General features: G+C 48.3%; 1 protein-coding gene across 1 annotated transcript in view; it reads right to left on the reverse strand.

The window, feature by feature from the left end:
- The window catches only part of SPAG5 (sperm associated antigen 5), a 131,844-nt gene that overhangs the window by 46,753 nt on the left and 63,263 nt on the right, over positions 1-21,828 (reverse strand). Inside the window, exons 9-11 of the mRNA XM_029613522.1 lie at positions 9,912-10,080; positions 2,864-2,978; positions 2,591-2,671 (exon numbers count right to left, since the gene is read on the reverse strand). Coding sequence (XP_029469382.1) covers positions 2,591-2,671; positions 2,864-2,978; positions 9,912-10,080 — 365 coding nt within the window. The remainder of the gene's footprint in view (positions 1-2,590; positions 2,672-2,863; positions 2,979-9,911; positions 10,081-21,828) is intronic.

Here is a 21,828-nt window from a genome sequence, read left to right on the forward strand (position 1 = left end):
CTGCCCGCGGCCTAGATTTAACACGTGACCACCCGGCTCCCGCCGCCGCCGGCCGCCTGGAACCACGCGGCCCTCCAACAGGTATTTAAAAATTTTTATTTTTTCTTCTGACAGGTTTTATGTGTCCCACATCATTACATTTTCTCGATCATCTCTGTATCGCTTTTTTTTAAAATTGTGTTTTATTGTTTTTGAGTATCTTAAGCGGTGTCGATGGATTTGTTACTAGACTCACAGTCCTAACTCCTACTAGGGGGAGGCGGTAAACTAACACGTTACGGCCACTGCAAAACAGTGCGTTACTAATGAGAGAACCTGAGTGCCCGTTATGGTATCGGAGGGGAATAGCTAATTCCTTCATTATACAGCTAATTCGTTCATTTACATGCCGGGTGCGGGAAGGGTTACGCGTCTGTTTTAAGAAGCACTACGGACGCGCAAAACTGGAGACTGTATCGCTGGTTTGCCTTACGCGTCCGAATTGTGCGCAGCGAGCTCGTTACAGACGAGAAATCTTCAACTGAACTTTACTGTATCGAGCTGACAGTTTGTCAGCGATATCAGAGACCTCTAAATATCGGAAGTGGATGACGTCATCTCAGGGGGACGCCCCTGAGGTTTGCGCACTTGATGGTACTTCACTCGGAGCGCGCGCGCCCTAGGCTTCAGGCAACATGGCGGATCTGCAGTGTCGAGCCGGTCCAGGGACACCGGAGAGAGATTGGCCCTTTGCCCTTACCATGTGACAGGGCAAAGGTAGCGCCGGCGCTCCCGGACCCCCACTGGACTTTTGGCAAGTCTTGTGGGGGTCAGGAGGCCCCCCCCCCCCAATCTGGCCAAAAGTCCCTGGGGGTCCAGCGGGGGTCCGGGAGCGATCTCCTGCACGCGGGCCGTATTGCCAATATTCAAAATGGCACCGGCGCTACCTTTGCCCTGTCACATGGTAAGGGCAAAGGGCCATCGGCGCCATTTTTTTTAGAGCAGCTGATAGCGTGGGAACGGGAGATCGCTCCCCGCGGCCCCCCTGGACCACTAGGTATGTGTAAAAAGTTTTGGGGGGGGGGTCAGGAGAGTGGGGGAGGCTAAGGGGGTAATTTTAAAGGGTTGGGGTGGGGTTTTTTTTGTTTTTTTATCGGCGCGGGCCTCACTAAAAAAAATTAGTGATGTGAATTGGAATCTGAACCGATTCCAATTCACATCTCGTAATGATCAGATTTCCCCCCCTCCCCAGCCGAACCCGATCGTTAAAACGATCGGGCACACGATTCACATCCCTAGAAAAAGAGTACAAGCAGCGCTGATGCTGCCACTTACCTGTGGCAATCCAAAGGCCTTGCACCACGGGCAAAGTCAGCAGCTTCTTCCTGCTCGGTTATTCCTACTTCCCACACTGATCTGCCACTGTCATATTAAGCCCAGAGCTGCATAAAAACAAGCACCGGTAACACTGCTGCTGTCACCGCTTACCTGCATGGTGATACAGAAACCCCATAGCATGGGGTGGGGAGAATAAAACAGCAGCTTCCTTCCTCCTTACCAGCCCGTTATCCAGACCACTGTGGCAGGATCCCCACAGCTCCTGCAGCTCTCAGGAGAAAGTATTGGGGTTTTTTTAAACTCTTAAAGTGCTCAGTCCAAGCTCCCCGGCATTCAGTGGAGGGAGGGAAGGACCAGACTTGAGGGAGCAAGCCCCACTGGCTGTCAAGAACCTCCTGCCAAAGGGCTGCCAACAACATTAAGGGTCTCCAACCCCCTGTTCGACCTTCCTCTACCAGGGGGATGGCCCTTACACAGGTCCTAGCACTCCTGGGAGCACATCTTCAACTTTAAAAACTGTGACTGCAGGTTCTGCACCTCTACCATCTGCTGGAGAAAGAGAAATACTGAGGGACTGCAGGTAACACACTGACAGTCTCAGTAAAGCTTTTTTCCCCTCTGTCTCCATCTGCTGATAGGGGAGCAAAGTCCATGCGACTGGACTGATCTGGAGGATGCTCAGGAACATTTTGCTTTACATTATCAGGACATAAAAAAAACAATCATAAGCAGGCCTAATGCACAATATAAACATCCTAATCATTCCATTAACAATCCTAGAAATATTTTTATATTAAGGAGCACATCCTGAATAATATACCTGCGTGTCAGATATTTTCCTGAACAGTAGGGTTTTAACTCCTTTCTAAACAGCAGGACATCGCTTAGCATCTGGATTTTTAGCAGGTGTTTACACCATAAATTTGGAACTATACATCTAAATGCCCTCTGGCTTGTTTTTGGCTCTATTTAAAAATCTCCCAAACCTCATGTGTTTGTCAGGCTGATGCTCAACTTCTTGCTACCTCCAGTTCACCATTTTTTTATGAGAGCAACAGAATTTTTTTTTTTTAATCAGGATTACTATAATGTAAGCAAGTGCAAATCATTTCCTATGGAGTACGGTCAGGACAGGTGTGCTGGAGCAGGTTACTGCAACCCTCCTTTACTTACTTCATGAGACCTCTGGGCTGTCAAGCAGGTAACCACACTGCAACTTCCAGGTCAGGCCCCACATCCCCACCCTCTAATATAGTACAGAGCAAGAGAGTACCTGGTGCTTTAGGAACTGTGGGTCGCACTTTTGTGAATGCACTCCTTTCACTCATTAGTTTATCTGACTCCTCTTCATTATCTGGAATAAGAAAAGAAAAGCAGAGTCTGGGGAAAACATTGCTCCTTTCCAACAGGCAGACAGATATTCCCTCAGAACACAAGGAAACGCTGTTGTGATCCCCCCCTCATCCGCGTCCCCCCCTCTACACAACATCCTTCCCTCGCAGGCTGGATCCCAAGCACAGTGCTGCCTGCAAAAAGCCTTTCCTACCTGATTCTGCCTCTTTCTGTGCTGCTTTTAACACACTACCAACAAAGGAGCTGGTCAGAGTTTGAGAGGGAAACCTGGCGGGGGTATGGGCCACGCTGTTAGCAGCAGCAAGATCCTGTAACAAATGAAATCCAGGTTACTCTACCAATACACTTCATTTCTCTTGGAAGCTCGCATGTATAAGTTGTGCAGAATCATTTAGTATAAAGTGTTGCATACCACATACACACCCCTCTGCTTTAAAAGGGGGAAGCAACATGACAGTCAGAAAAATAATCAGATACTTTTCCTTAAATTAACGACAAAAAAACAAATTCCTGACATACCAGATAAAATGGTCTCAGAAAAAGAAAACATTTCTTCCTAATTTTGAGTCCTACAGATCAGTCTAGATGCATGGGTTTTTCTTCCCTACCAGCAGATGGAGACAGAATAAACGCTTATAGCTAGGAAGATTTTATATAAATATAAAGCTTCTCTGCACTCTTGGTACTTAAACTGTGACCCCTACAGTCTCAGTAACCATATATCAAAGCGAAAATCACTACCTGCTTACTTCTCTCAACTTCAGTTTAAAACCTCTCCTCCAAGAAGGATTAAATAGCAGAGCAACAATCAATGAAATGGAGAGATTACTTACCTGATAATCTCGTTTTCCTTAGTGTAGGCAGATGGACTCATAACGAATGGGGTATAGTGTGCTCGTGCTAGCAGTTGGAGACGGATCTGACGTCAGCACGTAGTACATATACCCCTGCAAGAAGTGCAGACGCTCAGTAATCTTCCTTGCAAAAGCTTTATGGATATATGTGTGACTGACCGATTAATTAACTGAACATGATTAACCTGACCGATTGACAGTAGCTGGAGACCGCCAGTGTTCTCAACCAGAAGGCGTCGACACCCGGCAGGGTGGATGCCCTATGTAAGGAAACATGGCTTACCTTGAAACGGTGAATCCCCATATATATCGGCAGCCGGGCGGGATGCTGAGTCCATCTGCCTACACTAAGGAAAACGAGATTATCAGGTAAGTAATCTCTCCATTTCCTAGCGTGTAGCAGATGGACTCATAACGAATGGGATGTACAAAAGCTACTCCCGGACTGGGTGGGAGGCTGCCCGAGGTACGTTTAGGATTGCCCTTGCAAATGCTGTGTCCTCCCTGGCCTGGACGTCCAGACGGTAGAATCTGGAGAAGGTATGGATGGAGGACCACGTTGCCGCTTTACATACCTCTGCAGGCGACAGCATCCTAGTTTCTGCCCAGGAGGCCGCTTGTGCTCTGGTAGAGGGAGCCTTGACTCGTAGAGGTTGTGGTTTTCCCGCTTCAACGTAGGCCGCCTTGATAACTTCTTTGATCCAGTGAGCAATAGTCACCCTTGAGGCCCCTTCTCCTTGCCTCTTCCCACTGTGAAGGACGAACAGGTGGTCCATCTTTCGTACTGTTTCCGACATTTCCAAGTATCTGGACAGCAGCCTGCCGATGTGAGATGACGCACTATTCGACCTGCTTCCGATTTCTTCAACCCTTCCATGGTTGGCAAGGATATGGTTTGGTTGAGATGGAAGTGTGAGACTACTTTGGGTAAGAAGGAAGGAACCGTGCGAAGATGGATAGCCCCTGGGGTGATCCTGAGAAACGGATCGCGGCAGGACAGCGCTTGTAGCTCTGAGATGCGGTGTGCTGAGCATACGGCCAGCAAGAACACCATCTTCAAGGTTAACAAACGGAGGGACGGGCCTCGGAGGGGTCTGAAGGTGGGTCCCGCTAGAAATTCCAAAACTAGGTTGAGGCTCTACAGGGGCACTGGCCATTTCAGTGGCGGGCGAATGTGTTTGACTCCTTTCAGGAAACGTGAAACGTCTGGGTGTGTGGCAATGCTGTTGCCGTCGCACCTGGGGCCGTAGCAGGATAGCGCTGCCACCTGAACCTTGATTGAATTGAGGGACAGACCCTTCTGAAGCCCATCTTGCAGGAAATCCAAAATGATGGGGATTTTAGCGGCATGTGGATTGGTGCTGCGAGTTTCGCACCAGGCTTCAAATACTCTCCAGATCCTTATATAAGTTAGTGATGTGGAGAACTTGCATGCTCGGAGGAGTGTATCTATTACCGCCCCCGAGTATCCCCTTTTCCTCAGTCGAGCCCTTTCAATGGCCAGACCGTAAGAGAGAATTGAGCTGGATTCTCGTGGAGGATGGAACCTTGTCGCAGCAGGTCCCTGTGAGGGGGCAGGGGTAGGGGTTCCCCTGCCACTAGTCTTCTCATGTCTGCGTACCAGGGTCTTCTTGGCCAGTCCGGGGCCACCAGAAGAACTAGGCCTCTGTGCCGCTGAATCTTGTGTATAATGGCGCCCAGCAGGGGCCATGGGGGAAAGGCATATAGCAGGATCCCGAGGCCATGGCTGCACCAGGGCGTCGATCCCGTGGGATAGAGGATCTCGCCTGCGACTGAAGTATCTGGGTACTTGAGCGTTGGATCTGTCCGCTAGTAGGTCCATGCCCGGAGTCCCCCACTGATCCACAATCATCTGGAAGGCCGTGGATGACAGCTGCCATTCCCCCGGGTTTAGGCTTTCTCTGCTGAGGAAGTCTGCCGTGGTGTTGTCCTTCCCAGCGATGTGGACGGCAGAGATGTCCTGGAGATTTGCTTCTGCCCAAGCCATCAGGGGGGCTATTTCTAGGGATACCTGTCGGCTTCTGGTTCCGCCCTGTCGGTTGATGTATGCCACCATGGTGGCATTGTCCGACATCACTCTGAATGCTCTGTTTCGAAGTCTGTGGGCATATTGCAGGCAGGCTAACCTGACTGCCCGTGCCTCTAGTCGGTTGATGTTCCACCCCGACTCTTCTCTGTTCCACCACCCTTGGGCGGTTAGTTCTTCGCAGAGCGCTCCCCAGCCACTCAGGCTGGCATCTGTAGTGAGCAGGGTCCAGGTTGGGGAGGACATTTTTGACCCCCGGCTCGTGTGGCCGGGCTGCAGCCACCACTGTAACTGATTCCGTACTCTGGCCGGTAGAGGTAGATGCACGGTGTAGTTCTGTAATCGTGGGCTCCACCGAGATAGGAGGGCGCGTTGCAACGGTCTCATATGTGCCCGTGCCCATGGCACCACTTCCAGGGTGGACGCCATTAGGCCGAGGACCTGTAGGTAATCCCAAGCTGTGGGCCGGGTGGTGCTCAGCAGAGTCTGTAAACGATTCCGGAGTTTTGATCTCCTCTTGGAGGTCAGGCTGACTGTCTCCCTGGGTGTCGAACCGGACTCCTAGGTATTCCAGCGACTGCGAAGGCTGTAGGGAACTCTTGTTTGTGTCGACTACCCATCCTAGGCTTTCCAGAAGAGATATAACTCTGTTGGTTGCCCAGTGGCTCTCCTCCGGTGACTTTGCCCTGAACAGCCAATTGTCTAGGTAGGGATGGACGAGAATTCCTTCCTTCCTGAGTGACGCCGCCACCACTACTATTACCTTGGTATAGGTCCGCGGCGCGGTGGCTAACCCGAAGGGTAAAGCCCGGAACTGAAAGTGTTGTTTCAGGACTTTGAAACGTAGGTAGCGCTGGTGATCCCGATGGATTGGGATATGCAAGTAGGCCTCTGACAGATCCAGGGATGTGAGATACTCCCCTGGCTGTATTGCACTTCGGACTGACCGCAGAGTTTCCATGCGAAATCCTGGGACCCTTAAGTGCCGGTTGACTGACTTGAGGTCCAGGACGGGTCTGAAGGTGCTTTGAAAAGGGTTTTTCTATGAAGCCAGACTAGTTTGGTGGTGATAAAGAAATAAAGATAATTGCAGCAAATAGATTGCATTAATCAGGCTTGCAAGAATAGTCAAGGCTGCTGAAATGCTACAAAGTATGTTAAAGGTAAAAAAGTATATTAAGGGTCAACACAGTTTTGATTTACAAGAATCCAGTTGAATTAGTATACATGAAAAAATGTTAATGCTAATCAATTAGGAAGATGTTATGTAAACAAAACTTATTGGTGTGTAAGTTAGAGGTGATAACATTTGACTGGAATGGCTTGGGAACTCTGAGCTGGCATTTATTCTGCATTGTTTGGTAAAGCAGAGTTGCTTACCTGTAACAGGTGTTCTCACAGGACAGCAGGATGTTAGTCCTCACATATGGGTGAGGGGCACCGGTTCTATTGCCTGGGACTGGAGGAGGGTTGAAACCTCCTGTTCCAGAAGGAGAGAGTGGTCGGATGATCCCCACATGAGTCGAGGTGGGGAGTCCGCTGGTACAGTCAGGAAGTTGAGGTGGTAACCGTGAGTGACCACTGCCAGCACCCACTGGTCGGTGGTGACAGTGTGCTAATTGTTGGTAAAGTGGCACAAGTGACCGCCGACCGGTCAGATGGAAGAGGAGGTTGGCGTATGCTCTCCAGGAAGGAGTCAAAACCCTGATGCTGGTCCTGGCTGAGGAGCGGGTTGGGTCTTCTGAGGTCGGGACTGCCTGGACTACCTTTTTGATATGGTTTAGAAGGGCGACCTTGGGAAGCCGGAGGTAGTACCTTCTCGGTTTAAAGGCCGGCCACTTAGAATCTCATCTGAATGTCCTTTTAGAGGTAGATGAGAAATCAGAAGGCACTGAAGAAAGTTGTAGCAGCGTCTCATGGTGGTCTTTTAGCTGCGCCACCATCTCCTGGATTTTTTCTCCAAAGAGATTATCTCCAACATAGGGCAGATCAGCCAACCTGTCCTGTACTTCTGGCCTTAGGTCGGAGGACTTCAGCCAGGCCCACCTTCATGCACTGATTCCAGCTGCAGACATTCTGGAAGCAGTGTCAAAAATGTCATAGGCAGCACAGACCTCATGCTTGCCGGCATCCAGGCTTTTCTGAGCCAGAGTATTGAGTGGATCCTGGAATTGTTCTGGTAAAGACTCAGAAAAATCTTGGATCTTCTTGAACAGGTCCCTGTTATACTGGGTCATGTATAATTGGTATGCACCATGCGAGATATAAGCACTGATCCATGGAATACCCTTCTGCCAAAAGCATCCAGGGATTTCTGTTCCTTCCCTGGAAGTATGGAGGAATGAGGTTTGGAACACCTTGCTTTCTTCTGGGCTGACTCCACAACCACTGAGTGATGATCCAGTTGAGACCTTTGAAATCCAGGAGCTAATTGCACAAGATAAGTGGCATCTGTTTTATGATTTACAGGCAGAATGGAGCCTGGGTGCTCCCAATTCCTCTTTAACAGATCAATAAGGATTTCATGAATAGGAATAGACATGATTTCCTTAGGGGCATCAAGGAATTAGAGTACTTCTAGCATTTTATGCCATGAATCGTCTTCTGTCTGAAGCTGAAAAGGAATAAATGTCAGACATTTCCTTAATGAAGTTAATGAAGGACAGATCCCCTGGAGGAGAATACCGTCTCTCTTCAGGAGGAGAGGGTTCTGAGGGGAGATCATCTGTATCCTGGGAAGAATCATCAGTCCAAGGATCATAAGGTTGATCACCAGCTCCCTGAGGATCTTCTGAGGGGAGAAATGGTGTTATTCCCAAAGGTCCAGGTCTAGGCATCAATGGTATCGGATGTGGCACCGAAGGAGGCACCAACGGCGGTACCGATGGAACCGGCTACATCGATGGATGAGTCGGTGGTAAAACTCCAGGCTGTGGAATGGGAATCTGTGTTTCCTTGTCTTCCGATGACAAAGGAATTGGCCCCGAAGGAAGAGGACATACCAGTCCACCGATCAATGCGTCCGGTCTCCCTAGAAGCGGTGCTAGCACTGTAGGAATCGACTCGGTGACCGGCGTGGGCACCGGTACCGGCGTCAATGGCGGCTGGAAGCTCTTCAGTGCTTTACCGATGGCCTCTTGGATCATCTGATCAATTCCTCATGGAAGTCTGGGGCAGGGAACCCTGGCACCAGAGTAGGAGGCAGCACTGGCGTAGCCGGAGGGTCCACTGCTGAAAGTGGAATCACGGCTCCCTGCACCAATGAAGGTGGGGGAATGCCTCGGTGACCCGGTCGCAGAGGCAGGATGGGGCCTTCTCTGGACGGGATTTCTTTGACGGTGGCTCTGTCGACTGTCTGGATCAGCAGACAGCCTTCTGATGCCGGTGTCATCGCTTTTCTCGATGCTCTCCTCGGCCCTTCTCCTGAGGCTAGGAGGAAGAAGTCAACACATTCGGAGTAGTCGATGCCGGTCGAGCAGCACCAGTGTCCCGCTGCTGGCGAAAAGTCGATGGCACAGGCTCAGACGAAGTCGAAGCGGTTGATGGAGTTGGGGGTTTTGAATGAAAAATAAACTCCATCTTCTCCAAGCGGGCTTTTCGACCCTTCGGCGTCATTTGGGCACATTTAGTGCAAGTTAGGGTATCGTGGCCGGCCCCCAAGCACAATACACAAACTCTGTGTGGATCAGTGATGGACATTGTCCGAGGACAATCGGGGCACTGACGAAAATCCAATGCCATGGCTTTGACAAAATTTTAGCCGCGGTGCAGTCGATGGCCAGTAGGCCCCGAAGGGAAAACTTGACGGGAATTGACCGCAAATGAAGGTAAAGCCTTACCTTCGACCGCGGAGTACAGATATCGATAGGGGGACCCCTATGGGGTAGAATGTTTTGAAAATTTTTAAAGAAGTTCCGTGAGGAAAATTCCTGTCAGGAATCTCAAGAGAGCTCCTTAACCCGCCTGGCTACTGCTGTGCGGAAAAAAAGAGACTGAAGGGGGACCCCTGCTGGATGCAGGGTCAAAGCATGGCTGGGCATGCCCAGTAGGTGCCAATCAAAGTTCTAGAAACTTTGACAAAAGTGTTCCGTGATTGGGCTCCATCCTGATGATGTCATCCATATGTGAGGACTACCATCCTGCTTGTCCTGTGAGAAATGCTGCACCTATAATAAGATCTCTTATAATAAAAGACTAAAGAATGATAAAACTGAAGACTGAAGAAAGGGGATAGAACAGCTCCATTACATTTCTCCAGGGAGGACATAGGCACAATATCCTCCACCATGAATGAACACTGCTTAAAAATAGAAGGAAGAAGCCTGCTTTTCCATGCCTACCTCCTCCCGCAAAGCTTCTTTCAGAGAGCCAGTCACGTCCAGCAGCTTCTCTTTCATTTGAGTAACTTGCAGGAAAGAGTCTGAGATTTCCTTCCCCATCTTCAGCAGCATCTCCCGGGCATCTGCCTTGGTAGTATCCAACTCCTCCTGGAGGGTTTCTTGATCTTTCCTTTATAGACAAGGAACAACACCCTTAAGAGCATTTTGGAACATTGACCACAATCCTTATTGATTCCATATTTACTCAATTTAGCATTGGCCTCCAGTTACAAACTGGAGCCAGAGGCTAATGCTGCATCTACAGATAATTATGAAATCTGAAATAATTAGAGAAAACTTACATCAAGCCCTACCTCCTTCTGTTGATTATTTTACACTTAGTTTTCTGCAAGTCCACAAATGCAGAAACTGTAGCCGAATATTATTTTTTAACCAGACTCATACAAAAAAAAAAAAGAGGAAACAAACTGGTATTTTTGCATTAAATGTTAGTATGAAAAAGAAAATTATTTGAAATTTCAGTCACTTGCTACAAAAACAGCTTAGAACTCTGATGGTGCCTGAGTTAAAACTGGGCGAGCAAAGCAGTCATAATCACCTTAATAAGGGGCAAAAAAACCTTTTACTTCAAATGGCAGACTTAAACACATCAGTGTACCTGAAAGCTTGAAATGAAAGGACAGTAGCCAAAGGGAAAGATGATTGGAATTTATATATTTATTTACCACAAGCATTGATCCATCATTGAAATTAGAAATAATTATGACAATTTGCACTGTATAACTACCCCAGAACTTCTGTAATTTTGGCTGCAGATTCACAGGCTTAAGGTGCCACATGAAAAAAGAGGTCTCAACAAAATGGTGATTAAAATTGCACTTCTGAATTTTGTTAGCCACATGGCCCATAAGGTTGGCATTCATTTGTTTAGGTCCAAGCCTCTGAAATTCATTGCTCTAGGAATTGTGGGATAAACCAAAATTACTTGAAACCATGGCTGTCTAGTCAGGTATTCTCAGTAGGAAAATTATTAGGATATGGGGCAAGAGTTGTATTTATATATTAAGGAAGGATTTTCACAACATTTTATATATGTTTTAAGGAGACTATAATTTAAAATTGTTTATATGTATAAATTAGCGAAAAGTATCCAGCATTCATCTGGTAGTCTGTGTGCCTGTTGATGTGGGGGCCTGTGCGCATACAAGTACCATAGTAATAATGGCAGAAAAAGACCAGATGGTCCATCCAGTCTGTCCAGCAAGATTCTTATGGTCGTAACTATCACTTCGTGCAAGTCACCCTCATGCATCCTTTTCTTCATTTCCAACCTCTGGCCTTTCGGGATCCACAGTACTTATATCTCATACCTTTTTGAATGTGTTTATGGTTTTCGGTTTCAAAAAGGCATGGGATAAGTACTGTGGATCCATAAAGGCTAGAGGTTTGAAATTAAGAAGAGGGTGCATGGGGGTAACCTGCATGGAGTGGTGGGCGGGGTGGGGGCAGAGAAGGGGGAATTGAATTCAAATGACAGCCAATGCTGGGCCAAGATATTTATGTCCAGGGTACTGATATGAAACATTAGGGGGAAAGCGCAGGGCTGCTTCTACAGCAGTGTCCCCTTGTGTCTTTGCCTGCCTATGCTTGTACACTCTTCTGTGCAAGCTTGCAGGCACCTCTGCAAGCCTGTACTCACTTGTAGGCGCCTGCGCCTCCTCTCCTGGGGTTGTCTGGTCAAAGGAAAATTGGTTCTTACCTGCTAATGTTCATACCTGGAATAAGACAGGACAGTCCAGACAAGTGGGTTTATGCATCCCTACCAGCAGATGGAGGAGAGAACAAAAACTTTGAGGCACTGCTACATAACAGACTGCCACCTGCAGTGCCTCAGTACTGACCTGTACCCAAGACAGCACAGAGCCTAAAACTGTCAAATTTTCCCCCTCCCAGGGCAAACCGACAAACCCTGGGTTGGAGTCCCCTGAACTGGAGGCTTTCACATCCAACAAGGAATCGAACTGGTATGCCGCTATCCGAGCAATAATGATGGATCCTTGGAAAAAGCTCTCAGACCTAGAGCATCTAAGACTGTGTGGTCTTTTCCCGGAGAGGCAGAGGAGTGAGGGTGGGTCCTTTTGGCTTTTTTCTGGGCTGATTCTACTACCACTGACTGCTGAGGTAACTGGCTTTTCTGGAAGCCCAGGACCTGTTGCACTAGATAGGTGGCATCCGTTTTTCTGTTGACCGGAGTAACGGAAGCCGAATGTTCCCAGAGCCGGTAGAGGAGGTCTAAGAGGACCTCGTACAGGGACGGCAATCACCTCCTTAGGGATATCCACAAACCGGAGTACCTCTAACATCTTCTGGCGGGCATCCTCTTCAGTTAAAAGCTGGAAGGGGATGGTTTCTGCCATCGCCCACACAAAGCTTGCGAAGGATAAGTCCTCGGGAGGCAAGCGTAGTCTCTCACCTGGCGGAGAAGGCTCCGAAAGAAGGTCCTCAGAGGCATGCGCAGAGGAAGCATCCTCCCATGGGTTGTAAGGGACCTCCTCCTCACCACTAAACTGCCTGGGTCGGGGAGGGGGACCAAAACATACAGTATGGGGTGCAGGCACTGATGGCCTGTGAGGTGGAAACAAACAGCGGTGGCGCCATCGAGGGCACCGAGACCTGCGATGGACGCCAGGGCACTAGGAGGCCCTGGGACTGGATCTGGCATCAGCAGTATCGCCCGTGGATATGGGCACGGAGCTGCATCTTCCTCCTTTGAGGAGCCCGGAATCGGGATCGAGACGGGGGGAAGCGCTGGTGGACATGGCACCGAGAAGCCTGCTGGCACGGGCTGCATCAGTAAGTCACCGAGCAGCATGTCCAGCCTTTGCAGCAGGGGCGCCAACATGGAGGGTGCTGGTTCAGATGCCGGTATGGGGGCCGGCGTCGGTGGCTGCTGGAGACCCCGAAGGGCATTTAGCACTGCCTGTTGAACCATACGGTCCAACTCCTCTCTGAATGCTGGTGTAGATAAGACAGACCCCGGAGAAGGAGGCAGACTGGGTGTCGCTGGAGTGTCCCAGGAGCTCTCCGGGGGGAGGGGGCGGCTGAGGCCGATGCCACTCCAGTGTCTGTGCCGGCACTGGATGGTGATAGTCTGTGCCTGTGTCGATGCTTCCCACGGTGCTCAGCCCGGTCCTTCTCCAGCGCAGAGGATGACGATCCAGAAGCCTTTGAATGTCCCGATGCCGGTGAGGGGCGATTTCCCACCCTATTATCATCATGACGGGGCACCGAAGGCAAGGTCCCGAGTCAAATTGATCCTTGCGACTTGACGTACCCGGTACCGGAGTCGATGGAGTCAATTGCTTGGAACCAAACAAGTGCTCCATCTTGTCCAGGCAGGCGCACTGAACTTTGGGGTCATCTGAGCACAGCTGGGACACCAGACATCGTGGGAAGGCCTGAGACACAGGACACAGATGCCCTGCAGGTCCGTGATGGACATAGTCCGCAGTCACTCAGGGCACGTCCTAAAACCAGTTGCCATTGAAAAAAAAATAAATAAAAAAAGAGGGCAGCGTGTGGTCAGTGGCCATCAGCCACTGGGGGGGGGGGGGGGGGTGGGGGGGGGGGGGTGAGAACGTAACAGTGCGAAAAAATACCTACCGAATGCTGGAGGATGCTTCGCGATGGGGAACCCCGAGGTGGGGAAAAATCAAAGAAAAAACGTTGAATTCATTCATGAGGAAAAAATTTTGAAACAGAGCTCCACAAACCACGAGGCAACAGCACCGCGGAAAAAAGGAGACTGAAAGGGGACCCTGCGTGGCTTTGGGGTTAGTGGCAAGCTGGGCATGCTCAGTGTGCCAATCAAAGATTCTAGAAACTTTGAAAAAAGTATTCCGTGACTAGCTCCATCTGATGATGTCACTCATCTGTGAGGACTACCATCCTGCTTGTCCTGGGAAAAGACAGCTTGCACAGAATCTCTTGGAATCTATATCCATTCCACAGGCGAATCCTTGGCACCATTCTTGGGCAGCCAGGGGCAAGATGCTGAGTCCATCTGTCTACACTAAGGAAAACGAAATTATCAGGCAAGTAATTTCTCCATTTCCTAGTGTGTAGCCAGATGGACTCAGGACCAATGAGATGTACAAAAGCTACTCACGATGGGGTGGGAGGCTGCCCACTGTCCAATTAACACCGCCCTTGCAAAGGCTGCATCCTCTTGGGCCTGAACGAACAGCCGATAGAACCTGGAGAAGGTGTTCAGGGATGACCACGTTGCCACTCGGCACTTGTCAACAGGAGACAGCAATCTAGCCCATGAGACTGCCTGAACCCTAGTGGAATGAGCTTTAACCTGAAGGGGTAATTTATGTATAAATTCATTAATTTATTAATTTATTTATTTATAAACTTTTTTTATACCGATATTAGTAGCGACATCATATCGGTTTACAGCAGAACGGCAGGTGGAAATTACAATAAACAGGAATCAGGGAGTGGATGCATAGGAACAGAGAATTAGCCTGGAAAGTAACCGGAAACCAGTAAAACCAACTAAATGGATAACAATTATGACAAAACTATGTACAAGTATTAAGCTAAAGACTGGCATGGCGGAGGGAGAGGGAAGAGCAGGGGGGCGGGGAGATCATTGAGGGTACGCTTGTTTGAAGAGCCAAGTCTTTAAGTTAGCTCTGAATTTAGAGGGGCATGTTTCGAGCTGGAGGTTGGTGGGTAAGGAGTTCCAGTGTGTAGGTCCAGCGATGGAAATAGCTCGTTCTCTCGTGGTGGTGAGGTGAGCTTTTTTTTTAGGGTGGGTACATGGAGGGTCCCATTGTTAGAAACAGAAACAGAAATGACGGCAGAAGAAGACCAAACGGCCCATCCAGTCTGCCCAGCAAGCTTCACACATTTCTTTCTCATACTTATCTGTTTCTCTTAGCTCTTTGGTTCTATTTCCCTTCCACCCCCACCATTAATGTAGAGAGCAGTGAAGTGAAATATCAAGCTTGATTAGTTAGGGGTAGTAGGGGTAGTAACTGCCGCAATAAGCAAGCTACACCCATGCTTATTTGTTTTACCCAGACTATGTTATTCAGCCCTTATTGGTTGTTTTTCTTCTCCCCTGCTGTTGAAGAAGGGAGCTATGCTGGATATGCGTGTAGTATCAGTTTTTCTTCTCCCCTGCCGTTGAAGCAGGGAGCTATGCTGGATATGCATGAAGTATCAGTTTTTCTTCTCCCCTGCCGTTGAAGCAGAGAGCTATGCTTGATATGCGTGAAGTATCAGTTTTTCTTCTCCCCTGCCGTTGAAGCAGAGAGCTATGCTGGATATGCGTGAAGTATCAGTTTTCCTTCTCCCCTGCCGTTGAAGCAAAGAGCTATGCTGGATATGCGTGAAGTATCAGTTTTTCTTCTCCCCTGCCGTTGAAGCAGAGAGCTATGCTGGATATGCGTGAAGTATCAGTTTTTCTTCTCCCCTGCCGTTGAAGCAGGAAGCTATGCTGGATATGCGTGAAGTATCAGTTTTTCTTCTCCCCTGCCATTGAAGCAGAGAGCTATGCTGGATATGCATTGAAAGTGAAGTATCAGGCTTATTTGGTTTGGGGTAGTAACCGCCGTAACAAGCCAGCTACTCCCCGCTTTGTGAGTGCAAATCCTTTTTTCCACATTTCCTCTTGCTGTTGAAGCTTAGAGCGATGTTGGAGTCACAGTAACCATGTGTATGTTTATTGAATAAGGGTATTATCTCCAGGCAGTAGCCGTCATTCTGGCGAGCCACCCACTCTTTATTGACGGCCTCTTGACTTTATGGATCCACAGTGTTTATCCCACGCCCCTTTGAAGTCCTTCACAGTTCTGGTCTTCACCACTTCCTTCGGAAGGGCATTCCAGGCATCCACCACCCTCTCCGTGAAGAAATACTTCCTGACATTGGTTCTGAATCTTCCTCCCTGGAGCTTCAAATCGTGACCCCTGGTTCTGCTGATTTTTTTCCTACGGAAAAGGTTTGTCGTTGTCTTTGGATCATTAAAACCTTTCAAGTATCTGAAAGTCTGTATCGTATCACCTCTGCTCCTCCTTTCCTCCAGGATGTACATATTTAGATTCTTCAATCTCTCCTCATAAGTCATTTGATGAAGACCTTCCACCTTTTTGGTCGCCCTTCTCTGGACTGCCTCCATCTTGTCTCTGTCCCTTTGGAGATACGGTCTCCAGAACTGAACACAATACTCCAGGTGAGATCTCACCAAGGACCTGTACAAGGGGATAATCACTTCCCTTTTCTTACTCGATATTCCTCTCTCTATGCAGCCCAGCATTCTTCTGGCTTTAGCTATCGCCTTGTCACATTGTTTCGCCGACTTCAGATCATTAGACACCATCACCCCAAGGTCTCTCTCCTGCTCCGTGCACATCAGCCTTTCTCCCCCCATTGAATACAGTTCATTCGGATTTCCACTCCCCATATGCATTGTAAACCGGTATGATGTATGCATACTAATACCGGTATATAAAAGTTTTTTAAATAAATAAATAAATAAATAAATAAAAATATGCATGACTCTGCACTTCTTGGCATTGAATATCAGCTGCCATATCTTCAACCACTCTTCCATCTTCCTTAAAGGTTCTACGGGTCTATCCTGTAAAGTGCGGCCGCGTTTACCCTGCTCCTAAGCCGCTTTTTACTCACTTTCCGGCCGCGTTAGCCCTTCCTGCGATCCCGAATCCCCTTTAACCTACTCCTACCGCGTCCTAAATTCCCCGGGCAACCCCTTCCGCACGCGGCATGTATATTGCATGCAAACGAGCGAATTAGCTATTCCCTAGCATCGCGTAACCCGCGCCCCGACTATCTCTAGTTTTCCCTGCCGTTTTGTCGCGCGTTTAACCTGCAAACTTACCGCCTACCCTGACCCCTGCGGTAGAGGCAGGGGTAAGGGTAGGTGGCAAGCTTTCCCCCAGCCCCCGCTCACCTGCCCCGGCTGCGATCATGGGTGCCGGTCTCCGTGGCAGCCCCAGTCCTCTCCCCTGCTCCCGAAGCCAAAAAAAAAAAAAAGCGAAAAAAACGTTGCAGCCCCCCCTCCGATGTCTGGACTGGGGCTGCCACGGAGACTGCAACGGCGAAGCAACGGCAAAGCAAAAAAAACGGCGAAGCAACAGCAAAGCAAAAAAAAAAAAACCCAAAAGCAATTTTGGTTTTTTTTTTCCAAAAGCGACAATTTTGGGTTTTTTCCAAAAGCGACTTACTTTTGGGATCTGTCAAGATCCCAAAAGTAAGTCACTTTTGGACGCCTGCACAACTTACTTTTTTGCAGCCATCAGCAGGAACACGATCGTAGCTCCTCCCGACGAAGACGAAGATGGCTGCCTGCACGGGGGAAAGCGTGCAATTGGCCGCTCAAGACGTTTTGTTTGATGCTTGACTACTGACCTTATCGATGCCTGTCAACGTTGATGGCAATGGATGATCGCCCAATCCTTCCAGACGACGTTTTTTCAATAAAACTCACTTTGTAACGCCCACCGGAGACGACTTCATTGATGTTGAAGGAGAAGGAAGGAGCTGGAGGTGAAAGAGATGTTCCATCTTCTCCTGTCGAAGTTTTCTTCCTTTAGGAGTCATCTCTGCACATTGAGGGCAGGATGAAACATCATGTTTGTCTCTTAAACAGATAACACACTCGAGGTGTGGATCTATTATAGACATTGTTCTATTGCAAACCGGACATTTTTTAAATCCGGAAGCCATTTTCTGTCGACAGCAGTCAATGAAAATGGAAAAAAGGAATGAAAGAAAGTTTTTACTAAAAGTAAAAACGAAACTGAGTTTACTCACCGGCCGGTGGAAAACAGAGAGATCCCCTATGGGAGAAAGGAAAATTGGTCCTTACCTGCTAATTTTCATTCCTGTAGTACCATGGATCAGTCCAGATTGGTGACATAACCCAGTATACCCTGGAGCACCCTGGTGGTGCTCCAGGGTATACTCTGACATATACCCTGGAGCACCACCTGCAGTCAATCAGTATTGAGCAGTATCCAAGCAGAAATTTAACTACTAACATTTTAACTAGCTATCTAAATAGGAGAATGAATTTCCAACTCACAAGTCCTAAATGGAAGCAGAATCCCCCCCAAAAAATCTTGGGAATAAACAAGAAAATATTAAGAAAAATAGACAGCATGAAAGGCGGTTTAATCACTCAAACAGTGAACAAGCGGATTCTCCGAAAAGACAAATATACTACACAGACATAAAGGGTGGGCGTCTGGACTGATTCATGGTACTACAGGAACAAAAATTAGCAGGTAAGAACCAATTTTCCTTTCCCTGTACCTGGATCAGTCCAGACCCTGGGATGTACCAGAGCTGATTCAATTAGGGTGGGACCCAGAGAGTCTCGCTCAGAGAACACTCTCTCCAAAGGCTGCCGAACTTGGAGCGTGAACATCCAAGCGGTAATGATGAGCAAAAGTATGCAACGACTTCCAAGTCGCTGCTTTACAAATCTCCTGAGGAGAAACTAACTGACATTCTGCCCAAGAGGTAGCCTGTGACCTAGTAGAATGAGCTCTCAACCCTTCAGGAAGGTCACGACGAGCTAGAAGATAAGCTGAACGAATTGTCTCTTTTAACCAACGAGCAATCGTAGCCTTAGAAACCTTATGACCTTTGCGAAGGCGAATCCACAAAACAAACAAATGATCAGACAATTGAAAATTGTTTGTAACTTCAAGATAATGCAACAGAGCTCGTCGTAATCCAATTTTTTAAGATCCCTAGAGGAAGTATCCAAACAATCTAAAGCCGGAAAAGCCGGAAGCTCTATGGACTGATTTAAATGGAAAGAAGATACTACCTTAGGTAAAAAAAGATGGTACAGTCCGTAATGAAATTCCTGTATCAGAAATTCTAAGAAAAGGCTCTCTGCAAGACAAGGTCTGCACTCTGAAATTCTACGAACTGAAGAAATGGCCACAAGAAACACCACCTTCAATGTGAGATCCTTCAAAATCGCATGATTGAGGGGTTCAAAGGGAGCCGAACACAGAGCCCTAAGAACCAAATTCAAACTCCAAGCAGGACAAGGATTCCGAAATGGAGGACGTAGATGTTGCGCACCTTTGAGAAAACGCGCTACATCCGGACGCGCAGCCAAGGATAATCTCTGAACCTTACCACGAAAACATCCAAGCGCTGCTACTTGTATCCGTAAGGAACTACAGGACAAACCCTTGGCTAAACCGTCTTGTAAAAAAGATAAAATATCGGATACCGAAGAGTGAACTGGATCAACTTGATGCTCATTACACCAAGATTCAAAAACCTTCCACACCCTTGCATAAGCCAAAGATGTAGAAGGTTTTCTAGAATGCAATAAAGTTGTCACTACAGCATCTGAATAACTTTTATTCTTTAACCGACGCCTCTCAAAAGCCATGCCGCTAGAGAGAAGCGTTCGACCTCTTCCAAACAAACCGCACCCTGAGACAGAAGGCAGGGAAGATCTCGAAATCGAAGCGGCCCGTCCAGTGCTAGTCTGACCAGGTCCACGAACCACGGACGGCGTGGCCACTCCGAAGCCACTAAGACAACATCGACTTGTTGAACTTCTATCCGACGCAGAACCTTGCCGATTAGAGGCCAGGGTGGGAATACGTAGAGAAGAACATCCCTTGGCCAAGGAAGTACCAGAGCATCTACTCCTTCTGCTCCTCTTTCCGTATCTACTCTGTTCCGCTCCTCTTTCCCTCCTGCAGCTGAAGAACCGAGGGGCTTTGAAATTCTGAAATGTGGCCATGAGATCCATTGCCAGAAGGAATGGTGAAAAAAACGGAAAATGTCATAATGCCTCTGTATCGTTCCATGGTGAGACCGCACCTTGAATACGGTGTACAATTCTGGTCGCCACACCTCAAAAAAGATATAATTGCGATGGAGAAGGTACAGAGAAGGGCTATCAAAATGATAAGGGGAATGGAACAGCTCCCCTATGAGGAAAGACTAAAGAGGTTAGGACTTTTCAGCTTGGAGAAGAGACAGCTGAGGGGGGATATGATAGAGATGTTTAAAATTATGAGAGGTCTAGAACAGGTAGATGTGAATCGGTTATTTACTCTTTCAGATAATAGAAAGACTAGGGGGCACTCCATAAAGTTAGCATGGGGCACATTTAAAACTAATCGGAGAAAGTTCTTTTTCACTCAACGCACAATTAAACTCTGGAATTTGTTGCCAGAGGATGTGGTTAGTGCAGTTAGTGTAGCTGGGTTCAAAAAAGGTTTGGATAAGTTCTTGGAGGAGAAGTCCATTAATGGCTATTAATCAATTTTACTTAGGGAATAGCCACTGCTATTAATTGCATCAGTAGCATGGATTCTTCTTAGTGTTTGGGTAATTGCCAGGTTCTTGTGGCCTGGTTTTGGCATCTGTTGGAAACAGGATGCTGGGCTTGATGAACCCTTGGTCTGACCTAGCATGGCAATTTCTTATGTTCTTATCCACTTTAGGGAAACGCATTCTCTCGTTGCCAGATCCAGTGGGTATAGAGATCCACCTTTAAAACTTTCTTCTGGGGCATCCCATTCCAGGTCAATCAACTCCTGGATGGCTTCCAGTACTGGAAAGTAGCAAGAGGCTTTCCGAAGGGAAATCAGAATGGTATACTTCTTTGGTTTTGTCATAGGAGTCTACCCCAGGAACTTCCAGCATCTTCAGGGTCTGGGAAGCCAAGGCTGGCAATTCGTCTCTATGGAAAAACTGTAACACAGTCCGATACAGTTCTAAACCAGGGGGGGATTGCCCCATCTTCCAATGAATTTGGATCCACTTCTTTGTTCATGCCATCTGGGTCCCTGCCAGGGATACCCTTGGTGAGTCGAGGCATGCCTCAAAGTCTGCTGATAGGAGTGGGAGAGAGAGGGCTTACCGACTGAGGTTCCGTCCAGACAGCAGCAAGTGAAGTAGCAGACTGAACCTGTACAAAGGCTTGAAGGCCTTGAAAGAATTCCACCCAAGAGAAGGCAGCTGGGTCCATGCCTAGCCCAGGAGGTTCTGAGGTAGGTGCCGCTAAGTTTCACTCTCCGATAGATGACCCAGTCTCGGGGTTACGCAGATCTGGGGTACTTCCAGTTAAGGCTGTGGCAGACCCATCCTCTGAATGAGAGGAGCTGGGTTTAGCAAAGTCCAGGGATGCCAACTCTCCCTGGGCTTCTTTCAAGGTGCTGACATAAGCAAGAATCCAGGTCAGACTATGCAGCCCTAATATGACAAGCAGCACAGAGAAAAAAGGTGCTTAAGTTTATTTGCTGCAGGAGCCATTGGCGATGGTATCTGCATATTCAGACAGTTTGCACTTAAAATTTTATGCGCACAGATTTTGGGCGCCTATGTGGGCCACAGCGAGGCTCACGCACAGCCCATGCGCCCTGCTTTACTTGTATTCTGCACCTAGTAAGTTGCGCGTGTATGTACACGTGCGATGTTATGCGCACAGCGCGTGCGCAGAGCCAACATGCATGGCACATACCGACGCTCTATGGTGGGCAATACAAACACAAAAATGTGCGCAATATGGTGCGGCCGCAGTCTACCTTGCGGCGCCACCAAGCATAAAGCAGGGCCTAGCCCATCGGGGGGGGGGGGGGGGGCCGCTCAATCTGCTCAGAAGCCCACTTCCCCTTACCCCAACAGGATCGGGAACAACGTCGGTACGGCGCGCCGAGCAAGGACACCGAAAATCCTCCTATGTCTCCGAATCGGAAGGAAATAAGAAAATTATTCCTTACCTGCTAATTTTCGTTTCTGTAGTACCAAGGATCAGTCCAGACGGTGGGTTATGTCCCCCGTCCAGCAGATGGAGTCAAAACAAACTTCTGAGGGAGGTGCCATATAAGCCCAC

This window comes from Rhinatrema bivittatum, chromosome 8 (assembly GCF_901001135.1).
Source record: "Rhinatrema bivittatum chromosome 8, aRhiBiv1.1, whole genome shotgun sequence".
NCBI classification, from domain to species: domain Eukaryota; kingdom Metazoa; phylum Chordata; class Amphibia; order Gymnophiona; family Rhinatrematidae; genus Rhinatrema; species Rhinatrema bivittatum.